Source organism: Astatotilapia calliptera, chromosome 11 (genome assembly GCF_964374335.1).
Source record: "Astatotilapia calliptera chromosome 11, fAstCal68.1, whole genome shotgun sequence".
Lineage (NCBI taxonomy): Eukaryota > Metazoa > Chordata > Actinopteri > Cichliformes > Cichlidae > Astatotilapia > Astatotilapia calliptera.
In genome coordinates this window covers 22,093,535-22,115,159 of record NC_137432.1, presented here as the reverse complement: position 1 = coordinate 22,115,159, position 21,625 = coordinate 22,093,535, and the positions used below count along the sequence as shown (strand labels likewise).

At 41.3% G+C, this 21,625-nt stretch overlaps 1 protein-coding gene across 4 annotated transcripts; it reads right to left on the bottom strand.

The window, feature by feature from the left end:
- Position 1: 1 nt before the first annotated feature.
- Positions 2-21,611, bottom strand: crot (carnitine O-octanoyltransferase). Of its 4 annotated transcripts, XM_026184056.2 has the most exons (18): positions 21,416-21,611; positions 20,518-20,635; positions 20,360-20,422; positions 9,191-9,315; positions 8,901-9,082; positions 8,678-8,802; positions 8,456-8,564; positions 5,843-5,936; positions 5,599-5,724; positions 5,384-5,485; positions 5,170-5,253; positions 4,974-5,081; positions 3,432-3,562; positions 3,223-3,346; positions 3,057-3,135; positions 1,898-1,991; positions 1,562-1,681; positions 2-1,271 (listed from the first exon to the last, which is right to left on the bottom strand). In XM_026184056.2, the coding sequence occupies exons 1-18, from the start codon at positions 21,425-21,427 to the stop codon at positions 1,151-1,153; spliced, it is 1,917 nt and encodes a 638-aa protein (XP_026039841.1). In that variant the 5' UTR covers positions 21,428-21,611; the 3' UTR covers positions 2-1,150. The 4 variants fall into 4 exon arrangements, with proteins under 4 accessions (XP_026039841.1, XP_026039838.1, XP_026039837.1 ...); XM_026184053.2 differs by lacking the exons at positions 20,360-20,422; positions 20,518-20,635; positions 21,416-21,611 and adding exons at positions 15,700-15,825; positions 16,592-16,898; XM_026184052.2 differs by lacking the exons at positions 20,360-20,422; positions 20,518-20,635; positions 21,416-21,611 and adding exons at positions 15,700-15,825; positions 16,636-16,898.
- Between the last annotated feature and the right edge of the window lie 14 nt (positions 21,612-21,625).

Genomic DNA, 21,625 nt, shown 5'->3' with positions numbered 1-21,625 from the left:
GTGTGGACATCTTCGAACTTTATTCTCAGAAAATTTGACTAAAAAAATTGACTACAGCTTCCCTCAAAGTGGTACAATCACAGTGAAATTTCACCTTATCAAAGCAATAATCACGTTGGTGTGAGGCTCCAAATGTAGAAAGTGTTTCAACAGATTTTTACGTCAGCCACTCTTTGAAACCCAAAGTAAACACCATCACCAACATTTGGACATGAAATTAAAAACAAAGTTGCATAGTGTGTAGATGGTATTGGTACCTGGAGAAACTGGAAGTCAAACCTTGGCTTTAACAAACTTACACGAGTCGTGCCTACTTCTCTCTTTTAATGAGTTTAAATTAGCTCAGTGTGTGCACTTCATGCGATGGGGTACATTCACGTCCTCTTGTGGTATTCAAGTGCATTTCCTTTATCTGTAGGCACTGTTTTGACAAGACAATCAAATATTTGTCCAAATAGTCAGAAGCTTGTTTCTGCCATCCATTAGTACAAATTTCAGGTTCTTTTAGTGAAGTAGAAATGTTGAATTAACTCTGCAAAAGCTTTAGAAACGAGCTTCCCTACAGTGTTACGATTCAGTTCAAGCCTAACAACTCTTTTCTACGGTTACTGGAAAAGAGCTTTTTCACAGTGAAAACTAAGGCGAGTCGTTAGCCACTTAGCGGTTAACATTTTATCTTAAAATGTCGAATAATACTGTCAGGATTTCAAACTATACAGTCCAAAAAAAAAAAAACGAGCGTTGAATCAGGAAGAAAGAAAAAAGTACAGTTTACGCTATGTTAATAACTACATAAAATCTTGAGTAATTTACGTTTACATTAAAAAAATACGAGGTACAGATTCTGCACCTTTGCATTGATTCGTGCTGATCTAGCTGTCACCATTTAGTACAACTACAAGTGCATTGATATTTAAAACAGGCTCTCTGTGGTACAACATGGACATTAAAACAAACTGAAAACTTAGACATTTTTGATTAAGGATTTTCACCAGCATTAATCTGCAAGTGTTGCATCTTACTGTATTTTTTTTTTTTTTTACCATCCTTTGATAATGCATCTATTGAAGCGGGCGGTTCTCAAAGGGATCATTTTGTGTGGGTTGAAACAGGAGTCATTAAATTATCCCGTTTCCCCGCTTAAGTAGGTTTATAGCTGAGAAGTGGTGGCTAAGTGGAGCATCTCATGCAGGCAGCTACTGAAGCTACTGAACAGTGATGGAGCATCAGTCTCATGGCAGGATTTCCACGCTGACATGGAGATCACAATCCTAGAAAAAAGAGGAGCGGAGATCTGAATACAGCTACTGAAAATCTCAGAGGAATGTTTCCAGAACCTTGTTGAGTCTGTCATGAAGAATTAAGACAGTTGTGCAGGTAAACCTGGGTGCAACACAGTATTTGCAAGGTGTACCTAATAAAGTGTCCAGTAAGTGTATACATCCTTAGCTTGCTTTTAATAAATTCTACAGAACTGGCAAATCTCACATATGCAGCACAGGTTCACCAAAAACCCACACACAGGTTTTCAGGTCAGTGAAAGCCCGTTTCATGTGCTCACCTGTCATCCCTGATGCGGTAAAAGAAGCCGTAGCCATGGTGCACCATGGGAGCCACAGCCCCGAGAACTGTAGTGTAGCCCACCAGACTGGATGACAGCACGAAGTTACCCCCACCGCCACTGCAGACACAAACAACAGTCACAGACAGAAACCTAATGCACTGCCTTTGCTCTGCAGCAGCTACTCTGGAGAAGCAGATTTCTGGATACTGCACTGTAACATTCTAGGATTTAATATTTAATTAAATTATTTCCAATAGATCATACATTATAAACTAGTAGAGCAGAAATTTAATTTACTGCTTTCATGCGATAAATCAGCTCTGGGTGGCGTACCTCTTTGTGTAAAGGGGATCCATAAATAATTCTGGGGTTGGACGTCCCTCCTCCTTGGCAATAAGATACAGCCCCAGAAGATGCCTGTCAAAACCTGGCAACAATATCACACGACCGCATGAAGTAGGGCATAAAAACTCAAAGAGACTACAAATATGGTTCTTTGTGATGTCAGAAGCCTTGGTTCAGCCCGCAATTATCCGTGCTCTGAACGGATAATTGGAGGTGAGCTTCCCTCCCTCCAAGACATCTACAGGAAGCGCTGCCTGAGGAAAGCAGGGAGGATCATCAAGGACTCCAGTCACCCCAGCCATAAACTGTTCAGACTACTTCCATCAGGAAGGAGGTTCTGCAGCATCCGGTCCCGTACCAGCAGACTGAGAGACAGCTTTTTCCATCAGGCCATCAGACTGCTGAACACTTCATAGACACCTCAGCTTCACTACTGGAACTTTAACATTATGCACTCCATACTGTACAGTAACGCCACTGTTTTGCACATGTCTCACTCTGTATATTTTATTTTATATATTTTATTTATTGTTTACTCTATTTAATTTGTAAAATATGTGTACTCACACACACACACACACACACGTAGAAAAATATTTAGTATACACATCCAGAAATGCATATACTATTATATATTGTACATATATTTATTAGTTTCAGATGTAGCCATTCTTGTATTTTGCTTGTTTACATTATTGTATTTTGCACAACTCTGTTGCTTGTGAAGCTCGCACACAAGAATTTCACTCACATGTGCTGTACCAATGTACCTGCACATGTGATGTGACAATAAAAAAAAAAAAAAAAAGTCCTACATAGGGAAGCTGACGGGCTAAACGATTTTGTACAACAGATGAATGTAGATGTTGAACTAAAGCAGATTTTTACTGGCTCAGAAGAGTCCAGTGGGGGGTGTAGCAGCTCCGTTTTGCTCAATCAGGCGAACAAAAATTAAGCCAACAAGTTTAATATCAGAAACAAAACTACCAGTGATCAAAGTCATTGTTTTATTGATGATACTTTGGCCCTACATCTCTATTCTGCACACTGCTTGTAGCTGCACCTCATATCTGAGACTAAAACGGGACAGCCAGGGCCAAGTGTAGTCAGGAAAAAGCACGAAGCAGGAATCACAAAGTGAACTAACCTTGTCCTTCCTGTGCTTCAGCCATCAGGTTGTTGTGTCTACTGAAGGCTTGCAGCATGGCCTTCCTCCTGACACCATCCTGAGAGGAAAACATTTAAGTCGAATATGAGATTGCTTCTTCTCTCCTGCTCTTCTGTGATTTTCCCAAATACTGTCACACACTCACATTGCATGTGGGGTCCATCATGGTTTTACACCAATTCACAGCCTCCTGGGTGCAGGGGCGCATCGTCTCAGTCCTGCCGTGATAAAATTTGCGCGTCATTGCCGTCTCATAACAACTTCCTGGCCTGTAAGAGGAAAGAGGACACCTTCAGGGCCACGAATGTCACTGACAATAATGATAATAAAAGTGTGTGCTTAACCACAGCTTACTTCTTGTGCAGTCTGTAGTAGGCCAGCTGCATCGCCAGCTGAACAAAAGTGTCTGGATGGAGCTTCTTCTGTTTGATGGTAGATTTACCAAATGCTGTGAAAGCATAGCACACAACCTGGAGGTCTTGTGCCTGGAAAACCGAGAGAGAACGAATGGTTAAATGCTCTGGACCACACAGCAAACGTCAGCATGACTGATGACGCCTGCAAATAATCAATTTCCCATCTTATGTTTCCGCTGCTGTGCTTCTAATATGTTTTCGTTGTTCAGCCACATGGAGTTTAACTCAATCAGATTTTCTTCTGCAGGAAAATAAAATCAGTGAAAAAAAGGCTGCACACCATTTCAAATGTGACTTTTTTCAAATTTCAATCCTAACCTTGCATCACAGATTCAGTGTTTGCAGTTAATCTATGGAGGATTTTAGTTTCACCACAGCAGGAACAGCTCAACAACATCCACTCTCGTACTATTAGGCTGTTCAGAGGAGTGTCCTGTGTGCGTGTGTTTTCTCAGGTTTTTATATGTGCAGCTTGTTAAACTGTACCATAATAACATCAAGAATTACACCCTGCTTTAAAGACACAGCAGTTCAAACTGTGCATCACACTGTCGCTGAAACCTGACTTTAAGACAATCACTGAAATGTATAAAGGTTATCACACTTGACTCTAATCTGCGGCTAAGAACAGAGGACACACAACATGAAAAGCTGTTCAATCAATAAAATTCATTTCACTTTGATCTACACCAAACTGAAGTGATTTCCACGTCTCTAATCAAGTTTCATATCTGTAATCTGTAGCTGTCATGTCACAAATAAACAGCTGCACCAGGAGCATTAAAACAAACTGAAACATTTTTTCATTGAGGATTTTCACCAGCATTAATCTGCAAGTGTTGCATCTTACTGTATTTTTTTACCCTTTTATTACCATCCTCTGATAATGTATCTGATCGAAGCGGGCGGTTCTCAAAGGGATCATTTTGTGTGGGTTGAAAGAGGAGTCACATGACGTGTGAAAAGCCCCTTTTTTTATGTGAGCGCGCTCAGAGCGGAAAGCCTAGCTTAAAAGAGAAAGTTACTGATGACTGTTGTTATAACCGTCATCTCCGTGTGGGGTTTTAGGTGTTGAACTTCCTTCATAGTACACTAGTACCTAATAATATTTTATCCATATATAAAGATAAAACATTTTATTATATTCTTACATGACTATATTCTAGATCCTTTTTTTATATTTCATATCTTTAGATTTTTATTTATTTATTTTATGTTAGACTCATGTTGTGCAGTCTGATGACGAGTAAAAGCACTGAATTTTTGCTCTGATATAACTTCTGAATGACCTTAAAGTGGCTTTTCTATGCTATTCTATTCTACGAGGTTTCTGTAAATGTGTTTTCACGTCTTTCCTTGACAGAATTATGTGTTTTCCAGCAAGTTCATGGAAACGTGCCTATTTTGCCTATTTCAAGACAGCCTATTCAGTGTCATCAGGGGTTTTCTGAGGTTTCATTTGGGATTAACGATAGCTCACCGACTCGATGTATTGCTTTTTGGCATGACTGATATCGCCAATGACTTTTTCATCCATAGTGAACACCAGCTCCTCGGGGAAGGACACCAGTCTGACTGCATCTGAGCCCTGAAAATCCCAGACATGCATGTGTGTCAGAAAAATGAAAAGAATAGTCAGGAAATGTTTGACACGATGTGCACCGTCAAGTGTTTACCTTCCATTTGCCCTCTGTAGCTTTGAGCTGCTGGTCCAAATACCAGCACATAGACACCAGCACCATAGCATCATACGGCGCATGCTGCGAAACAAGTCGAGTTTTTAAGGTATTAAAACAGCTGATTTTGGTTGGACTGCATGTTTCACTGGCAAATCAATGAGTACAATCATCTTGAACCTCAGCGCAGCTTTGTACGAACAAGCACACTCACATCACAATTGGATCCGAACGTGCCATCTGAGAACACGACTGAGTTGTATGATTTGTCACCCCAGCGGATGGTGGGGTTGCCGGTGAGAGCTTCTGCAGTCATCTGAACTCAAAAGTACAAAATTTGGAAAGAAAATAAATAAACAAGTAAATCAGACACAACTCTTTCTCATGATTTAAATAGCGAGTCATATTTTAGATCTGCGCAGTCCGTACATTTGAGTAGTTCTCTGGGGTAGAGTAGGGTTTCACTTCATCCAGAGAAATGACGAACAAGCTGCTCTGGATGGTCTCTAGGATGGTGTTATTGTGTGGATCGATGCTTATAAGATGCTCTCTGGCCTGCAGTGAAAGTAAACAAAGCGCTAATCATGAGATACGCCACAGTAACATGATACCTTCTTCACAAACTATATTCACTTTTTTTTTTTTTAAATCCTCCAAACATGAGCGCCCCTACCTTCGCCCAGCGAGTCCTCTCCTCTGAGGTGAGCACAGCCACGCCGTCTCCCTCAGGCTCTGAGTCACAGCGCTCCTTCACATAGCTCAGCTGCCTGAAAAGGTAAACAAACACATGCTGCATCAGCCTTGTTTGCTCTTCACTCTGCAGCTTTAACCAAATTATACAGGACATCTGGAGGAAAATGAATGGATGATTAGGCGATGAGTGTGGACTGCTTCCCATAATGATGTACAAAAATAAAACACTTTAATATGTAAAACAGACAAAATAAATATTTTAGACTTCTGTATGTTTTATGTAACCTGAAAAAAGCCAAACAACACTAAACATAAACAGACTTCAGCCTAAATGAAATGAAATGAACCTCCTGCATACGGGGGATCTTCTTGAAACTGAAGCAGAAAGGAAATGGTATACACCCCTAACTTATCTCAGCAGCGTGTTGCGCTGACCAACGCATCAAGAAAGCTGATTGGTTCATCCAAACAAGCACTAGTCTGCTGCGTGTGACTAAAGGGGCTACGTTTTTCAGCTCGCCTGGTTCTGCTGGAGGTCACAACTGTTGCCAAGTGCTTCCTCAAAGGGCATCAACTGATAGTTGAGACTTATTTCAATATAAAAGCACCTTAAGTCAAACGTTGGTGTGGATTGGTGCTATATAATCAAATGGAAAAAAATTATTATTTTCTTTTTTTGGAACATTTTAAATAGATTCTCTAACTAATATTACTGCTCGCTGTGTGATACTGATCATCCAAGAAGTCTGTGCCTCAGTTTGGGTAAGTCCGATACTAGCCCTTAGCATCCGTACTATAACCTCTGACTCGAAAAACCAAACCAGTGCTAAATTCCAAACCCAGTGGGTGACATCACAATGGTTCTGTCCATGTTTTATATGTTATGCATGTGAAACAGCCCCCTGGTGGACACACTGTACAAGTACACTATGCTGTAAATCTGTAGCATATGAAGAAGGAAAATTGGTAGCATAATTTCAGGTTTCGTGTGCTTTTTTTTTTTCCCCTTACTGCACCTTAAAGCCTTTTCTTACAGTGGTAAAAATAAATAAATAAATAAATAACCTCCAAAAGTTGATTCTGTTCATCTGGACGTAGTGTTTTGTGGGAGAAACATTTTGTCACTCATCCAAGTCACTTCTGGTTTCCCCAATCTTATAAACAGTACATTGGCATAATGACTGAAACCAGTCCACTGAGGGACAATGGGCTGGGAGGTCAGTTCCTTAATCTTAGGTAGCTCAGAGCTACCTCGTCAGGCCAGGACTCGGCAGTCTATTTACACCTACAGGCCAGTGGATACTCTTTCAAGGATGAGGATGTACACATCCTGGACAGGGAGGAACGCTGGTTTTTTGCGCGGAGTCAAGGAGGCCATTTACGTGTAAAGGGAAAGACCATCTCTGAATCGAGGAGGGGACCTAATGGTACATCTTTCGCCATCTTACAATGCTGTGATTGCAGCCATTCCCCAACTCTCTATGAATGGTACTCATGGCCATTGATCAGTGGTCTTTGATCAGTGGTTGTTGATCAATGGTCATGAGAATTTGCATAATTAAGATTAAGGAACTGACCTCACAGCCCATTGTTCCTCAGTGGTGCTGGTTTCAGTCATTATGCAAATGTACTGTTTATAAGATTTGGGGAAACCTGCAGTCAGCTGAGACTGAAGAAGTCACTTGGATGAGTGACGAAATGTTTCTCCCACAAAACGCTACGTCCAGAAGAACAGAATCAACTTTTGGAGATTTACTTTCCTGGATGATTGAGAATGCATCAAGACGATAAATAAAAAACAGTAGAAATTTTCTGATGATGAGGTGCTTTTCTTTAATAGTTCTACTTGTTTACTTCTACATAAATACAGAGTGTCATAAATACTTCTACTAAAATATTTCATGCATCTTTGCAACTCTCTGTTCCCTCTCTGTAGGAGGGATGCAAAGACAGAAGCAAGCTGATGTGTTATCCAAATGTGACCACAGCCTCCCTGCTCCTCAGCTGAGGCAGAAGAGCTCTTTGGGCTACGTAGTGGAATACTGGTCAACAAGGTTTATAATATTGTTATTATTTTTTATTTTTTAACTCTTTCCTAAAGAAAGAGTTATGTCCTCTTTCTTTTGCTACTGGTTCTGTTGAGGCTTACAAATGCTGGATATGTAAAATATGAGCAAATATTTTGTGCATAAAAATTATTTTTTGGATTCACTAATTCTTAATATGGCTTTTCATTTTGAACCAAACTTGATTTTTCAGATGTTTTACATGTGAATACATAGATCTGACCAATCAGAACACTGTGCTCACAGTTCAAAGCTGAAAGTACATATAGTGCAATAATACTATTTTATCTCAGACACACAGCTAAATGCTGCTCTGGCTCTGAGATAAAATTGCCCCCCTGACATCCTGAAACATCTAAAAACTCAACACTTCTGTTTGTATATACGCTACACAACAAGTATGAATCTGAGACATTCAGAATTGTGTCGCTTTTTGGCTGCACTAACTGTGTAAAGGCCTTCAGTCTGTTTAGTCTGGATACAAGGTTTCTAATTGGGTTTTACTCTCAAGTGCGTTTAATCTTTACCTGAGAATTTCTGGAGGAGTGAGGATTTCTCCATCACAAAGTGCATCAAATGTGAATATCCTCCCCCGGCACATCACTACCAAATGGGAGGGGCACGGACCCTCACGCTCTGTGACACAGCAGAGCATGCATGTTACACAAGGGTGACAGGCAAGCAGAGGAAAAAGGGTCAAAGTGCCGCAGGTAAGTTTGCGGCAAAGATAAGAGCAGAATTTATTCTACCTGTCTTGAAGTAGTTTCGGATGGTGTCTTTCTTCACTCCGGGTACTTTACAGGTGCAGAAGAGCATTCTGAACTGGTCCATGTCCAACGGCGTTTTCCCTGCTTTCTGAGGAGCCAGCCTCTCTCTAAAATAAGCAGTGACGGAAAGATATTTAAATGCAAAAAAGACAGAGCAACACATCCTAAAACACAGCTTTCATACATGCGAGTGTGCTCGTCTTACGTGCGAAGTAGGTTCCAGTACTGCAGTGTGTGCCATGTGATAATACTGGCCCTCTGCAGGTAAGTTCCCTCAGCAGGTGGCCAGCAGTGCTCCAGGTAGGGTGCTGGGCCACCAAAGTTCACATTGAGCTGAGAGGGGATGCGCAACTCCAGATACGCCGTGTCCAACCACCATTCTTCCAGCTGGAGGACAAAGCAAACAAAAACATCAAACAGTCAACTGCATCACACTTGTAACTAAAGAGGAGACGCTAAAGACAAAAACAAGGCTTTTATATCTCAAACACACACCCAGTTCTTCTTTGTCTTGGCTCTCTGGAGGAGTTTCTTGTGCAGCTCCTGGCCAACACCCGCTTGGAATTTCCTCACAGTCTCCTTCGTAGCTTTAAAGTCTTTCTCAGAGGCGAATGGACGAACTGAAGCACAATAAAGTGAAAACATGGAAGATTAGTCCCTCTGTTAAACAAGTGCGCCAGCTTCTGGTCATTTTGTTTTGATGTAGTAACTGCTTTCAAAAACAACAAGTCTGATCGCACCTGTTTATGCAAAGGATTCTTTGTTTTGTTTTGTTTTACTTTACAGCAGAACGAGCAGAAAATATACAAATGAAACAAATGAAATGATGCAGAGACAGAAATGTGCCAACAAAGCTAGAGTGCTTTGTTTTTCATTCACACTTCCGGCACACTAATAATCTTACTGAATGATTTCTTTAGCCTTTGGTACAAAGAAAAAGTCCTATTCAATTTAATTCAACTTTATTTATATAGCGCTAAATCACAACAATCAAATCACTTGGTGACAGCGGGGAGGGAAAAAGAAACAATCATGCTACTCTTTCAATCAATGTTATTAGACAAACTGGTCATGAAAGAGAAACTGAAGACTCATTGTTACTTTCAGACAGTCAGTCTGAAACATTTTAACATTGTTTAAAGCAGGGGTGTCAAACATAAGGCCCGGGGGCCAGAACTGGCCGGGCAAAGACTCCAATCTAGCCCACTGGATGGCTTAGGAAAATGTCAAGGACATAAAACAGAACACACAAAGAACATAAAAGTTTGGACCTTCAACTATATTTTTACAAGTTTTACAGCTTTTCTTACTGATAACGAAATACCCCATGGGCGTTCATGCTATACCAAAGTAATTAAATATTACATTTACAACTTAAATTTAAGCCCAGTCCTGCCGACAGATTTCATTCATTTACTACAGCAGCATTTCTACATAATGTAGAAAAACTAACAGATACTATTGAAATTGCTCTTCTTTGTCTTATATTAAAACATCTCAGCAATTAAATGTGTAGTTAAACTTCTTTACACTGACAGGTCTGACCCACATAAGATCAAAGTGAGCTGTATGTGGCTCGTGATGTAAAATGGTTTGAAGTGTCCATAAACTTTAGGCAGGACCACCCTGAGAAAATAAGGTGAAAAATCATGGTTAGAGTTATCGGCAGAAATGTGAAATTCTGACTGATGTTAAAGGTAAAAGCAGGGCAATAGATTAGATTAGATAGAACTTTATAAACCCCAAAACAAACCCATCCTAAATCCAGCTGTTTGACTGAGTTGTATACGTGCTGACTGCTGGAAAAGCTCAGGCTGATCACATTAAACAGCTGGTTGAGAGAGTAACGAAAACAAAATGTGGCCGCTTTGTAGAATTTCCACTTCTATTAGTGGAAGTCCTTCTAATCCTCCTCACAACCAGTGTAGAGATGGAAACCAAAGACAGCAAAGCGAGCTCTGTGTAGTGATCGAAAGAATGAGATTGCACATACAAGAGGTGGAAATGAGCTTTTTCTGAAGGGTGGCTTGCCTCTAACTTTGAGTCAGCGTGAGGAGTTCAGTCATGAGGAGCTCAGAGTACTAGTGTAATTTTAGTATCGATTCAATATCAAGTGATCCATAATTAATAAGCTATAATTATCCCACAAAGGCAGCTTATTTTGTGGAGTGCAGCATGTCATGATTTATGAGATGAATCAACATCAATTTGCAATTCTGGACACATTTTAATAACCAGTAAATCAGTGATTTTTACTTTCCACAACAACATGGTAATGCACAACAATCATGCCATCATCGACCTGTTACCAGTACCAGCGTTGGTATCGATACTATCAATATTTGGATCGATGCAGGACAACAGAATTATCTCCACTGAACACACCAACATAATCATTACTTTGCTGGATAGAAAAAGAAGGAGAAATCTCCAAAACAGCAAGTCAGTGGGTGACATTTTTCTTTTAGGTGTGGGTGAAAGTGGCCAATCATTAGAAACTGCAAAAAGAGATCAAATTATTAAGGTGGCCTGCCTATAATCCTGTTTTTAAGCCACCATTACAAGACATAAGATGCAGACAGTGGGTTTACTGCAGTATTACATCTATATCTTGAATTGCCAAGGGGTGGCATTTGTGTGGTTTTAAGGAGATGTGTCAGAAACATAAGTAGGCTAAACATGATTTTTTACAGATATTTGAAGCTTTGTGATTTACTTTTCCAAAAAAATTAAAGGTCTGTGTCCAAATGAAGTCCCTAATGTTATCCAGATATTCATGGATGCTTATAACTTAGGGAATAGAAATGGTCTAGTAAGTCGGCTGTACCGTAGTACTGTAACAATGAATAAGGACGAAACAAACTATGCTAAACAGCGCAGAGTAAAGGGACTGAACATTGTTATTACTGAAGAGGAATGGCTCCACACTTGGAAAACATCTTCTTCCACCAGCTCTCACATCTGGAGGAACTTTTGTTGGAAAAACCAGACCCACTTCTTTATCACTCCCAAGCAGAAGTCAAAACAGATAGGGACTCGACTGCTGCTCCAGTCAACTGAGGTATCTGACCAGCATACCTCCTGCGACTCCTTGGTGAAGTGTTTTGTAAATGTCCCACTAAAAGGGAGACCCAAGGGCTGATCCAGGACATGCTGGACAGATTATGTATCTGAGTTGGCTTGGGAACATCCAAATGAGCTGGAGAAGGTGTCAGGGGAGAGGGGAGGTCTGTCTGCCTCTCTGCTTAGATTGCGCCCCCCGTAACCCAGATACAGAACATGGAAAATGGTTGGGTGGATGGATGGATACAGAAAATACTCATATATATATATATATATATATAAAAAACACCCAGCACGCCCCTGCGGGCGGTTTATCCTTCAAGCTCGGGTCCTCTACCAGAGGCCTGGGAGCTTGAGGGTCCTGCGCAGTATCTTAGCTGTTCCCAGGACTGCGCTCTTCTGGACAGAGATCTCCGATGTTATTCCTGGGATCTGCTGGAGCCACTCGCCTAGCTTGGGAGTCACCGCACCTAGTGCTCCGATTACCACGGGGACCACCATTACCTTCACCCTCCACATCCTCTCGAGCTCTTCTCTGAGCCCTTGGTATTTCTCCAGCTTCTCGTGTTCCTTCTTCCTGATATTGCTGTCATTCGGAACCGCTACATCGATCACTACGGCCGTCTTCTTCTGTTTGTCTACCACCACTATGTCCGGTTGGTTAGCCACCACCATTTTGTCCGTCTGTATCTGGAAGTCCCACAGGATCTTAGCTCGGTCATTCTCCACCACCCTTGGGGGCATCTCCCATTTTGACCTCGGGACTTCCAGGTTATACTCGGCACAGATGTTCCTGTACACTATGCCGGCCACTTGGTTATGGCGTTCCATGTATGCCTTGCCTGCTAGCATCTTGCACCCTGCTGTTATGTGCTGGATTGTCTCTGTGGCATCTTTACACAGCCTGCACCTGGGGTCTTGCCTGGTGTGATAGACCCCAGCCTCTATGGATCTTGTACTCAGAGCTTGTACTTGTGCTGCCATGATTAGTGCCTCTGTGCTGTCTTTCAGTCCAGCTTTGTCCAGCCACTGGTAGAATTTCTGGATATCAGCCACCTCCTCTATCTGCCGGTGGTACATACCGTGCAGGGGCCTGTCCTTCCATGATGGTTCCTCGTCTCCCTCCTCTTTCTTGGGTTTCTGCTGCCTGAGGTATTCACTGAGCACTCGGTCAGTTGGGGCCATCTTCCCAATGTATTCTTGGATGTTCGTTGTCTCATCCTGGACTGTGGTGCTGACACTCACCAGTCCCCGGCCCCCTTCCTTCCGCTTAGCGTACAGCCTCAGGGTGCTGGACTTGGGGTGAAACCCTCCATGCATGGTCAGGAGCTTTCTTGTCTTTATGTCAGTGGCTTCTATCTCCTCCTTTGGCCAGCCTATTACCCCAGCAGGGTACCTGATCACGGGCAGGGCGTACGTGTTGATGGCCCGGATCTTGTTCTTACCATTCAGCTGACTCCTCAGGACTTGCCTGACCCTCTGCAGGTACTTGGTGGTTGCAGCCTTTCTAGCGGCCTCTTCATGGTTCCCATTTGCCTGCGGGATCCCCAGGTACTTGTAACTGTCCTCTATGTCTGCAATGTTGCCTTCTGGTAGTTCAATCCCCTCAGTTCTGACTACCTTCCCTCTCTTTGTTACCATCCGACTACACTTCTCCAGTCCGAACGACATTCCAATGTCATTGCTGTATAGCCTGGTAGTGTGGATCAGTGAATCGATGTCTCGTTCACTCTTGGCATACAGCTTGATGTCATCCATGTACAGGAGGTGGCTGACAACTGCTCCGTTCCGTAGTCGGTATCCGTAGCCAGTCTTGTTAATGATCTCACTGAGGGGGTTCAGGCCTATGCAGAACAGCAGTGGGGACAGAGCATCTCCTTGGTAGATCCCGCACTTGATGGTGACTTGTGCTATGGGCTTGGAGTTGGCCTCTAGTGTTGTACGCCACATCCCCATTGAGTTCCTGATGAAGGCTCTTAGGGTCCCATTGATCTTGTACAATTCTAGGCATTCCAGTATCCAGCTGTGGGGCATTGAGTCATAGGCCTTCTTGTAATCAATCCAGGCAGTGCACAGGTTGGTCAGTCTGGTCTTGCAGTCTCGGCTGACTGTTCTGTCTACCAGTAGCTGGTGTTTTGCGCCTCTGGTATTCTTGCCAATTCCTTTCTGTGTCCCACTCATGTATTGACCCATGTGCCTGTTCATCTTAGCCGATATGATGCCTGACAGGAGCTTCCATGTAGTACTGAGGCAGGTTATTGGTCGGTAGTTGGAGGGGACCGGTCCCTTCTTGGGGTCCTTGGGGATCAGGACCGTCCGACCTTCGGTTAGCCATTTCGGGTGTCTCTCGTTAACTAGCAGCTGGTTCATTTGTGCTGCCAGAGGCGTGTAGTCTAACCACTACGCTATCAATATAGTCATATCAATATATAAATAAATATATATATATATATATATATATATATATTTATGTGTGTGTGTGTGTGTGTGTGTGTGTGTGTGTGTGTGTGTGTGTGTGTGTGTTTATAGGTGTTTCTAATGGTTTGACTGAGTGCAAATAAACTTGTTCTAAAACATTCACACATATATCTGATAACACCTGCATGATTCCTGCTACAGTTAAATCCTTAAGCTTTTAGAAAATGACACAATTCTGCACACCACAAGAGTGGATTTCAAATTAAACAATGAAGATGTAACAGCTTCAGCTTTGATTCAGCAGGTTTCACAGACATTTTGCCATAACTGTTTAGCATTTACAGCCATTGTTAGAGGCTCAGGGGTGCACAAATTAAAAGTTTAATTTAAGTTTAATGAGTGTATGAAACCAACAGTTTGACTATAAATTATGCTGGAATGCTCACATAAATGAGCTAAAAACAAACTATTGCAAAAATGTATAAAACAAGACATTTTAAATAAGAAAATTAACACACATGCTATATTGATCCTAATAGGTATCAGAATCAGAATACTTTATTGATCCCTGGAGGAAATTATTTTTTGTTACAGTGCTCCATTATAAACCAACATTAAGACAAGACAGACAATACGCTAACTAAGAATAGTACAATATATATATATATATACATACATACATACATAAGTCACTCATAAATAAATAGCTGGAAAAGAAACATGTGTAGTTGTAGCAGTAACCAGTGTGTTAAGTGGATGCGTTGTACAGGGAGATGGCCACAGGCAGGAAAGATTTCCTGTGTCGTTCAGTGGTGCTATATAAATATATGATCTACTGTGTGGAGGTTTGCACAAACGTATACACAACCAACGCTAATCCAGTTTACATACTATAGAAGAGTTATAAATTGATTATTAAGAAGAAACCAGCAGAATATTCATAAAACTCGATGCCTTAAAATTAGTAAGTGGATCTCAGCACTGCAACAACATGCTTTACAAACTTTATTTACATGTTTGTTTGTTTTTAATTGGGGCAGGAAAAAAATGAGAAAACTAACTTCAAAAAAGATTTTTCACTATGTAAATAAAAAAATGCTCAAAAATCAGGCAGTAAACAAATATAAAACTGGGGTACAGTATGACTGTTTTTGTTCTAGTTCAGTCCTAATATTGCATCATCTTTGGTGTTTGTTTTGGTGAAACGAAATGTAAAAAGCATAGGTGTAATTAAGCTTCAGCCTACACCTTTTGGTTAATAATTTGTGTTCTTCCCATTAAATTAAATTCAATTGTGAGCATTTATTTATTTAACATCTTATTTTATGTTGTTTTAAAAAAGAAACCGTGTGTCTAGAATCACAGACCAGAATCACTAACGCTGGTTAATAGAAAACCACAGACTGCACCAATGACACAGACAAGTTTCAAACAGATACGACATATGGACAACTGAAAGGTCACATGACAAATATTTACAAAAGCCTGGAAACTGACTAACTTGATGACAGCAGACATCCTACCTGCATCCAGGTACTTAGAAAGGCTGCTCTGCAGTGAGGGTACAGGCAGGGGCGGCAGACTGTTTTGGTACTGAAAGGTTTGCTCCGGCAGAGACTGAGACAGCTGATTTGCCATTTCCTTTCCCCCTGTCACAAAAGAAACATTACAGTGATATGAAGCAGAGCCTTTCCACGCTTTATATCACTGATATACCAGGGTGGGGGTACTTATATAATAGACAAACCTTGATAACACTAATTATTCTTTGTTTTTTGCGGATACATTTAAAAGCAGTTATATATTTGTTTTAATACTGAAAAATAACAGCACTATAAACCATTTGAAGACCCTGTGATTATGACTGGTTTTGCTTTGAACACATGAAGCTTTTGTGGTTTATGACATTTAAAAAAAAAAATCATTGTAAAACATTTAAACTGTGCATTTCATAGCATTTTACCTTCAACAACCACCTTATCTAGTACTTAAAGCAGCAACACCTGGATAATAAGCTGACAATGCTGAAAGCGCATTCATCATTACTTCCAGTTAAAACACTCATATTATTTATTGCCTTGGGTAACAGATTTAAAACAACAGTAAGGCTTGCACTGTGTAAGTCTCAAACATGAGCAGTTGCATACTGTGTCACAGTGACAGCTTTGACATGTTTCTGAACAAAACTCGGCAAATCCTGAGCTCAGCTATCAGCACCACATTAAAACTATTAAACTCCTACCTCTCCGTGCTCGGGCAGAGACCTGTTAGTGCAAACGACCAAACTGTTTACAATAAACACTTATTAACCGGGTAACACTGAGCTGATAAGGTGCACTCGCTCGTCTCGCCCCTGTCGGCGTTAATGTCGAGTGCAAACGCAAACAATAGTTGAGGAGCAGCTCGTTAGCTTACTTTAACTGCACTGTAAAGCTGGACTGTTAGCTCCCGTTGCTCACCTGCCGCGGGCTCTGGAGGCTTTCAGCGCAAATGTTGTGAACGTGCGGGTTTGGTTTCTTATATAAGCCGGTGTAGCAGCCGTTCAGTTGTTGTGCTGGACTGCAGCTGTAGCCCTTCACCTTTACCCCACTAAACCATAGACTCAAGCCAGCCCGGAACAGCTCACTGCGCATGCGCGGGCAATTGCCCTGGCTTGAATTACTTATGAGTGAAATAATAAAGAGGCTTTGAAGGGTGAGGTCAGGCAGGCAGTGTGTGGCAACAACCTAAAACTTTGGAAAGATTAGGCCTGAAAAATACATGAAACCACACCTTTCAGCGGATACTTTATTAGATACACCTGTTTATCTAATCAGCCAATCACACTGCACCTCAAAGCATTTAAGGGACGTTGACGTGAACAAAAGGAGCTGCTGGAGTTCAAAGCGAGCATCAGAATGAGGGGGAAAGGTGATTTAAGCGATTTTGAATGTGGTGTGGTTGTTGATCCCAGATGGGCTGGTCTCAGTGTTTCAGGAAATGCAGATCTACTGGGATTTTCCGACACAGCCATCTCTACTGTAACTGCAATAACAACTGTATGCAGAAGAGCATCTCCAAATGCAGATGAGCTTCAGCTGCAGAACACCAAACGAGATGCCGCTCCTGTCAGCTATAAACAAGAAACTGAGGAAACTATAGTTTATAGTCTGCACAGGCTCTCCAAAATTAGACAACAGATGATTGGAAAAACATTGGCTGGTCTAATGAAACAACATGAAAGCATGGATCAACAGGATAATGGACTGTGTCACAAAACTAAAATAATCTTAAGCTGGTTTCTTGAACGTGACAATGAGTTCACTGTACTCAAACGGCCTCCACAGTCAGCAGGTCTTAACACAAGAGAGCACCTTTGGGATGTGGTACAGTGGGAGATTTGCATCATGGAAATCTGCAGCAACTGTGTGATGTTGACTTATTTTAAAACATTTCCAGAAAATTGTTGAATCTATGCCATGAAGATGCCGGCAGCTGTCAGGACACCAGCAAAACAAAAACTAGAAAGAAACCAGTAAGGAGGATGAGGAGAGAGCAACCGTCTGTGTCCACCAGCTTGAACTTTGAGGGTTGTGGTGTTGCCTCTCCAGTGCACCTGTTGTCCACTTAGGTTGGCACCAAAGCAGGTGTTGCAGGTGTAGTTCCAGCTAAGACAACTCTTTTAAGTATGAATAACTGTATGTCAATCAAAACTTCCTGTAATCGTTTGCACAGACCATAGTCGGGCCTCTTCATGAATAAAACCTAAAATCCTTTCTCTGTGTAAAGATTTTATGCAGGTTGTTTTAAACTGAAACTGAAGGCAAAAAAAAATCAACCTCTCAATAAAAACAAGCACAAATGAAAGAAAGGAAACAGTGCAGAAAAAGGTTTAATCTTCAAAACGTGTTTGTTCACATTTGCCAACATTTAAATTGTCCTGTTTTGATTCAAGCTGCAAATCTAAGTCCAGTATGCAGTACATATAGAAAGATTAATATGTTAAAGACTGCATAGATATCGTTAAAATGCATAAATCAATTGAGCTATGTAATTCAAAAAATCAAGGATAGAAAGACATTTTTTTAAAATCACATTATTTTGCAGAATTATGGCCTCTGGAAGCAAAGCTGCTCTTTTAAGTAAAGAGCAGCTTTGTTTTAGTAGTCTGAATTAGTAGTCTGTTTTCATCGCTGCTGCCTCTTCACTTCATGGACGTCTCACAGCCCGTACTTGCTGATGACTTCTTTAGCCTTTGTGACATAGGCCGACATGGCGTCATCCTTGGACATTCCTGAAAGAGTTCAAATTACGAGTGATTTGGACTTAAATAATAATGTCTTAAAGGAGTTTTCTCCTATTTGTATACATGCTTACATAGCCTTTCTCCCATATAGCACTGAAAAGTTGGTTAAACTATGGGAGAGATTCTCATGATGAAGATGCTTAGATAAGATCAGGTCTGTTTATTGGTAATAAATCTAAAAAAACCCTAAAAAGCTTCCTTTTATGAGCTCAACAGGTTCTGATGGCGACCGTGGCTCAGGGGGTTGGGAAGCGTATCTGTAACCGGAAGGTCGCCGGTTTGATCCCCGGGCTCTGTCCTGGTTGTTGTGTCCTTGGGCAAGACACTTTACCCTACTTGCCTACTGGTGTTGGCCAGAGGGGCTGATGGCGCGATATGGCAGCCTCGCTTCTGTCAGTCTGCCCCAGGGCAGCTGTGGCTACACCTGTAGCTGCCTCCACCAGTGTGTGAATGTGAGAGTGAATGAATAGTGGCATTGTAAAGCGCTTTGGGTGCCTTGAAAAGCGCTATATAAATCCAATCCATTATTATTATTATTATGATAAATCACCACCATGGAAGCTGGCATCTGGGTTGTGTTTTTGTTACGGTAATGTGTAAGTAAAGATATAAAACTTTAAAAAACTGGATTTTTAAAAATCTGTGTGTATATGCGTGCAGTGTTTTTGGGATCATTATCATGCTGCCAGATTATAAACTGTGTCATGAATACTTCTGTTAAAAAACTGTGTTATCTTTGGCTTTTTTCATAGCTTCAGCAAAAGACGTGTGAACAAATGATGCGTTTGTGCAACAGGCTGCTAGTAACAAAGGGCCTAAAGATAAAGATTAAAAATGGTACTTTGATCAGTTGTCTCTCGATCGTTTCTCGAGTTAGGTAACTTTTTATTCCTTGAATGATTCAGTGCTAAATTGCTTAACAAATAAAACAGTTCCTCTGAAAATGGTCAGGTACAAGGACTGGACTGAAAATGAGTTAAAGGAGCAAACAATGTCCAAAGGCAAACTTTGAAAGACCTTCAGAAGGCCTGGAGAGCTATTGCTCAAGATCATTTACATGGTCTGAGTCATTGGAAGAAAAATACAAAGAAATGAGTGGAGCTCAACACCACCCTTTGACTCTTTGCACAAGTGTGATGTCACTAAAAATGAACCTATTACAACAAAAAACCCAACAAAATCTGCGTGTAGTCACCTTTTTCTCAAGTACTCAACACTAAACACAGACTTGCAGAAACAGCTCGTGTGCAGCTAAATCATGTTAACCTGAAAATGCCTTAACTCAACATTTTTTTAGGGTAATTTTACTTTAAAAAATACATTTTTAAAAAATCAATGAATAAGTGAGTAAAATTAAAACGTTCGTGTGATGTTGGATGAAACTAAGTGGTGAAAATATTTGGATGTTTTGACAATGACTAACTTCTAATTTCCTAAAAGTTACCTCCTGTGAGTCTTAGTTGACACTGAACACACCTCATTTGGAGCAGATTCCTCCATGTTTGCAGAGGAGCAAAACTCAGTTGAACTCATGCTCTATAAACATGTTTTACAAAATTCATTCTCATGACTTACACCTGTGGACTCAGCAGGTTTTGAGTACTAAATAGACAGGCAACAAGGAGGTGGAGCCCCTCCAGTCTGCATGCGTCCTTGCATCCAGTGGAGTGTAAATGTGTGTGTGTGGCTCGTAGTGTAAAAGAACCAATTCCTTTACCTTATTTTGTACAGACAAATACCAAAAACTGTTCCAGCTGCAAACTTGGCAAAAAATATCTGTCTCATATATCCTTGTATGATCTATAACCTGCTAATGAATCACTTTCCCAGCACCTTCAGTTAAAGTGTTTAGTTCTCGTGGACAAATGTAACAATCACAAGCTTTCCTAACTCGTTACCTTTCCTCGACTCCCAGGCGTCCCACTTGGCCTTTCCTTTTAGGTCCAGCATTCCCGGTCTCTCTACAGTTGTGAAAGCACACAGAGAGAAGGAAAAAAAATCTGAACTTAATGAACTCTTTATGGGAGTGATTCAGTTTCTCTGTAGCGGTTCCTACCAGTGTTAATGTCTCCAACAACCGCCTGTTTATAAAGGCCATACAGGAACAGCAGCTCCTCGTCTGTGGGCTTGGCCTTCACCTTCTTCACATCCTCTGCTGCCTTGTCAAATTCTGCCTGCAGGTGACATGAACACTCTTTATGTTTGCCATTAATTATTCAGAAAACATAAGCAGTGTGTCTGCGATGGGAAAACACTGGACTGGAGGCTTTCTTCTCTTTGCAATAAAGTCCAGCAGGAATGTAAAGTAATTACATCGAATACGAGAGTGTGCATATTAATGAGTTACAAGCACTGAATAAGAAATGTGAGTGTGGTATTCTAGGCACGGGGCAGTCCTGGGAAACTGATTGTTGCACAAGCTGGAGATAAACAATGGGCTTTTATATGAGACCAGAGCCTGTGTGCCTACTCAAATAATCTGCTTTTCAAAGGATCTGGGACACAGCAGAACTGATAATTATAGACCACAGGAACCATTTTTAATATGCGCAAAGACCTAAATACCTTTTAACTCTTTACTGAGGTGCGGCTGAAATATATAATGATCCAGCTCTGAATGCTGACCATTGGTCAAAAAGCGGATGTTTGCATATAGATCCAGTTTACCTCCGCATGTTCTCATAGAGACAAACTCTGAATCTAGTGAATTTTCATCATGTTTTCATATTTTCTGCTTCTAAGCAGCACATCTTTAAATTCTAAGAGCAGCATCAGGACCACTGAGCCGAGAGCATTAACGCGTTTAGGCACGACTTTCCTTCATCCACGCCGTCAAAGATGGATGACTTCATACGGCCAGAAGATGGCATGCGCTGTTCGGTTCATCGCGATAATGTAGCATCTAATAAATAATAATAACAATAATAAAAGAGCAAAGAAACGCAGGATTTTACCTGGAGGGTCATCTTGGTAAAGGTAAAGGTTGGGAGCGCAGATGAATGTCCTGCTCTGAAGGGTTTTAAGCAGCAGTAATTGCAGCACAGCTGATCGATGCACTATTGAGAGCCAAGCAGAGGCTTGCAGGGGGAGGGAGCAGACAGCTGCGGAGGTGCTGATTGGCTGCCTGTCACCCTCACTCACAGCGACACGCACACGCACACAGA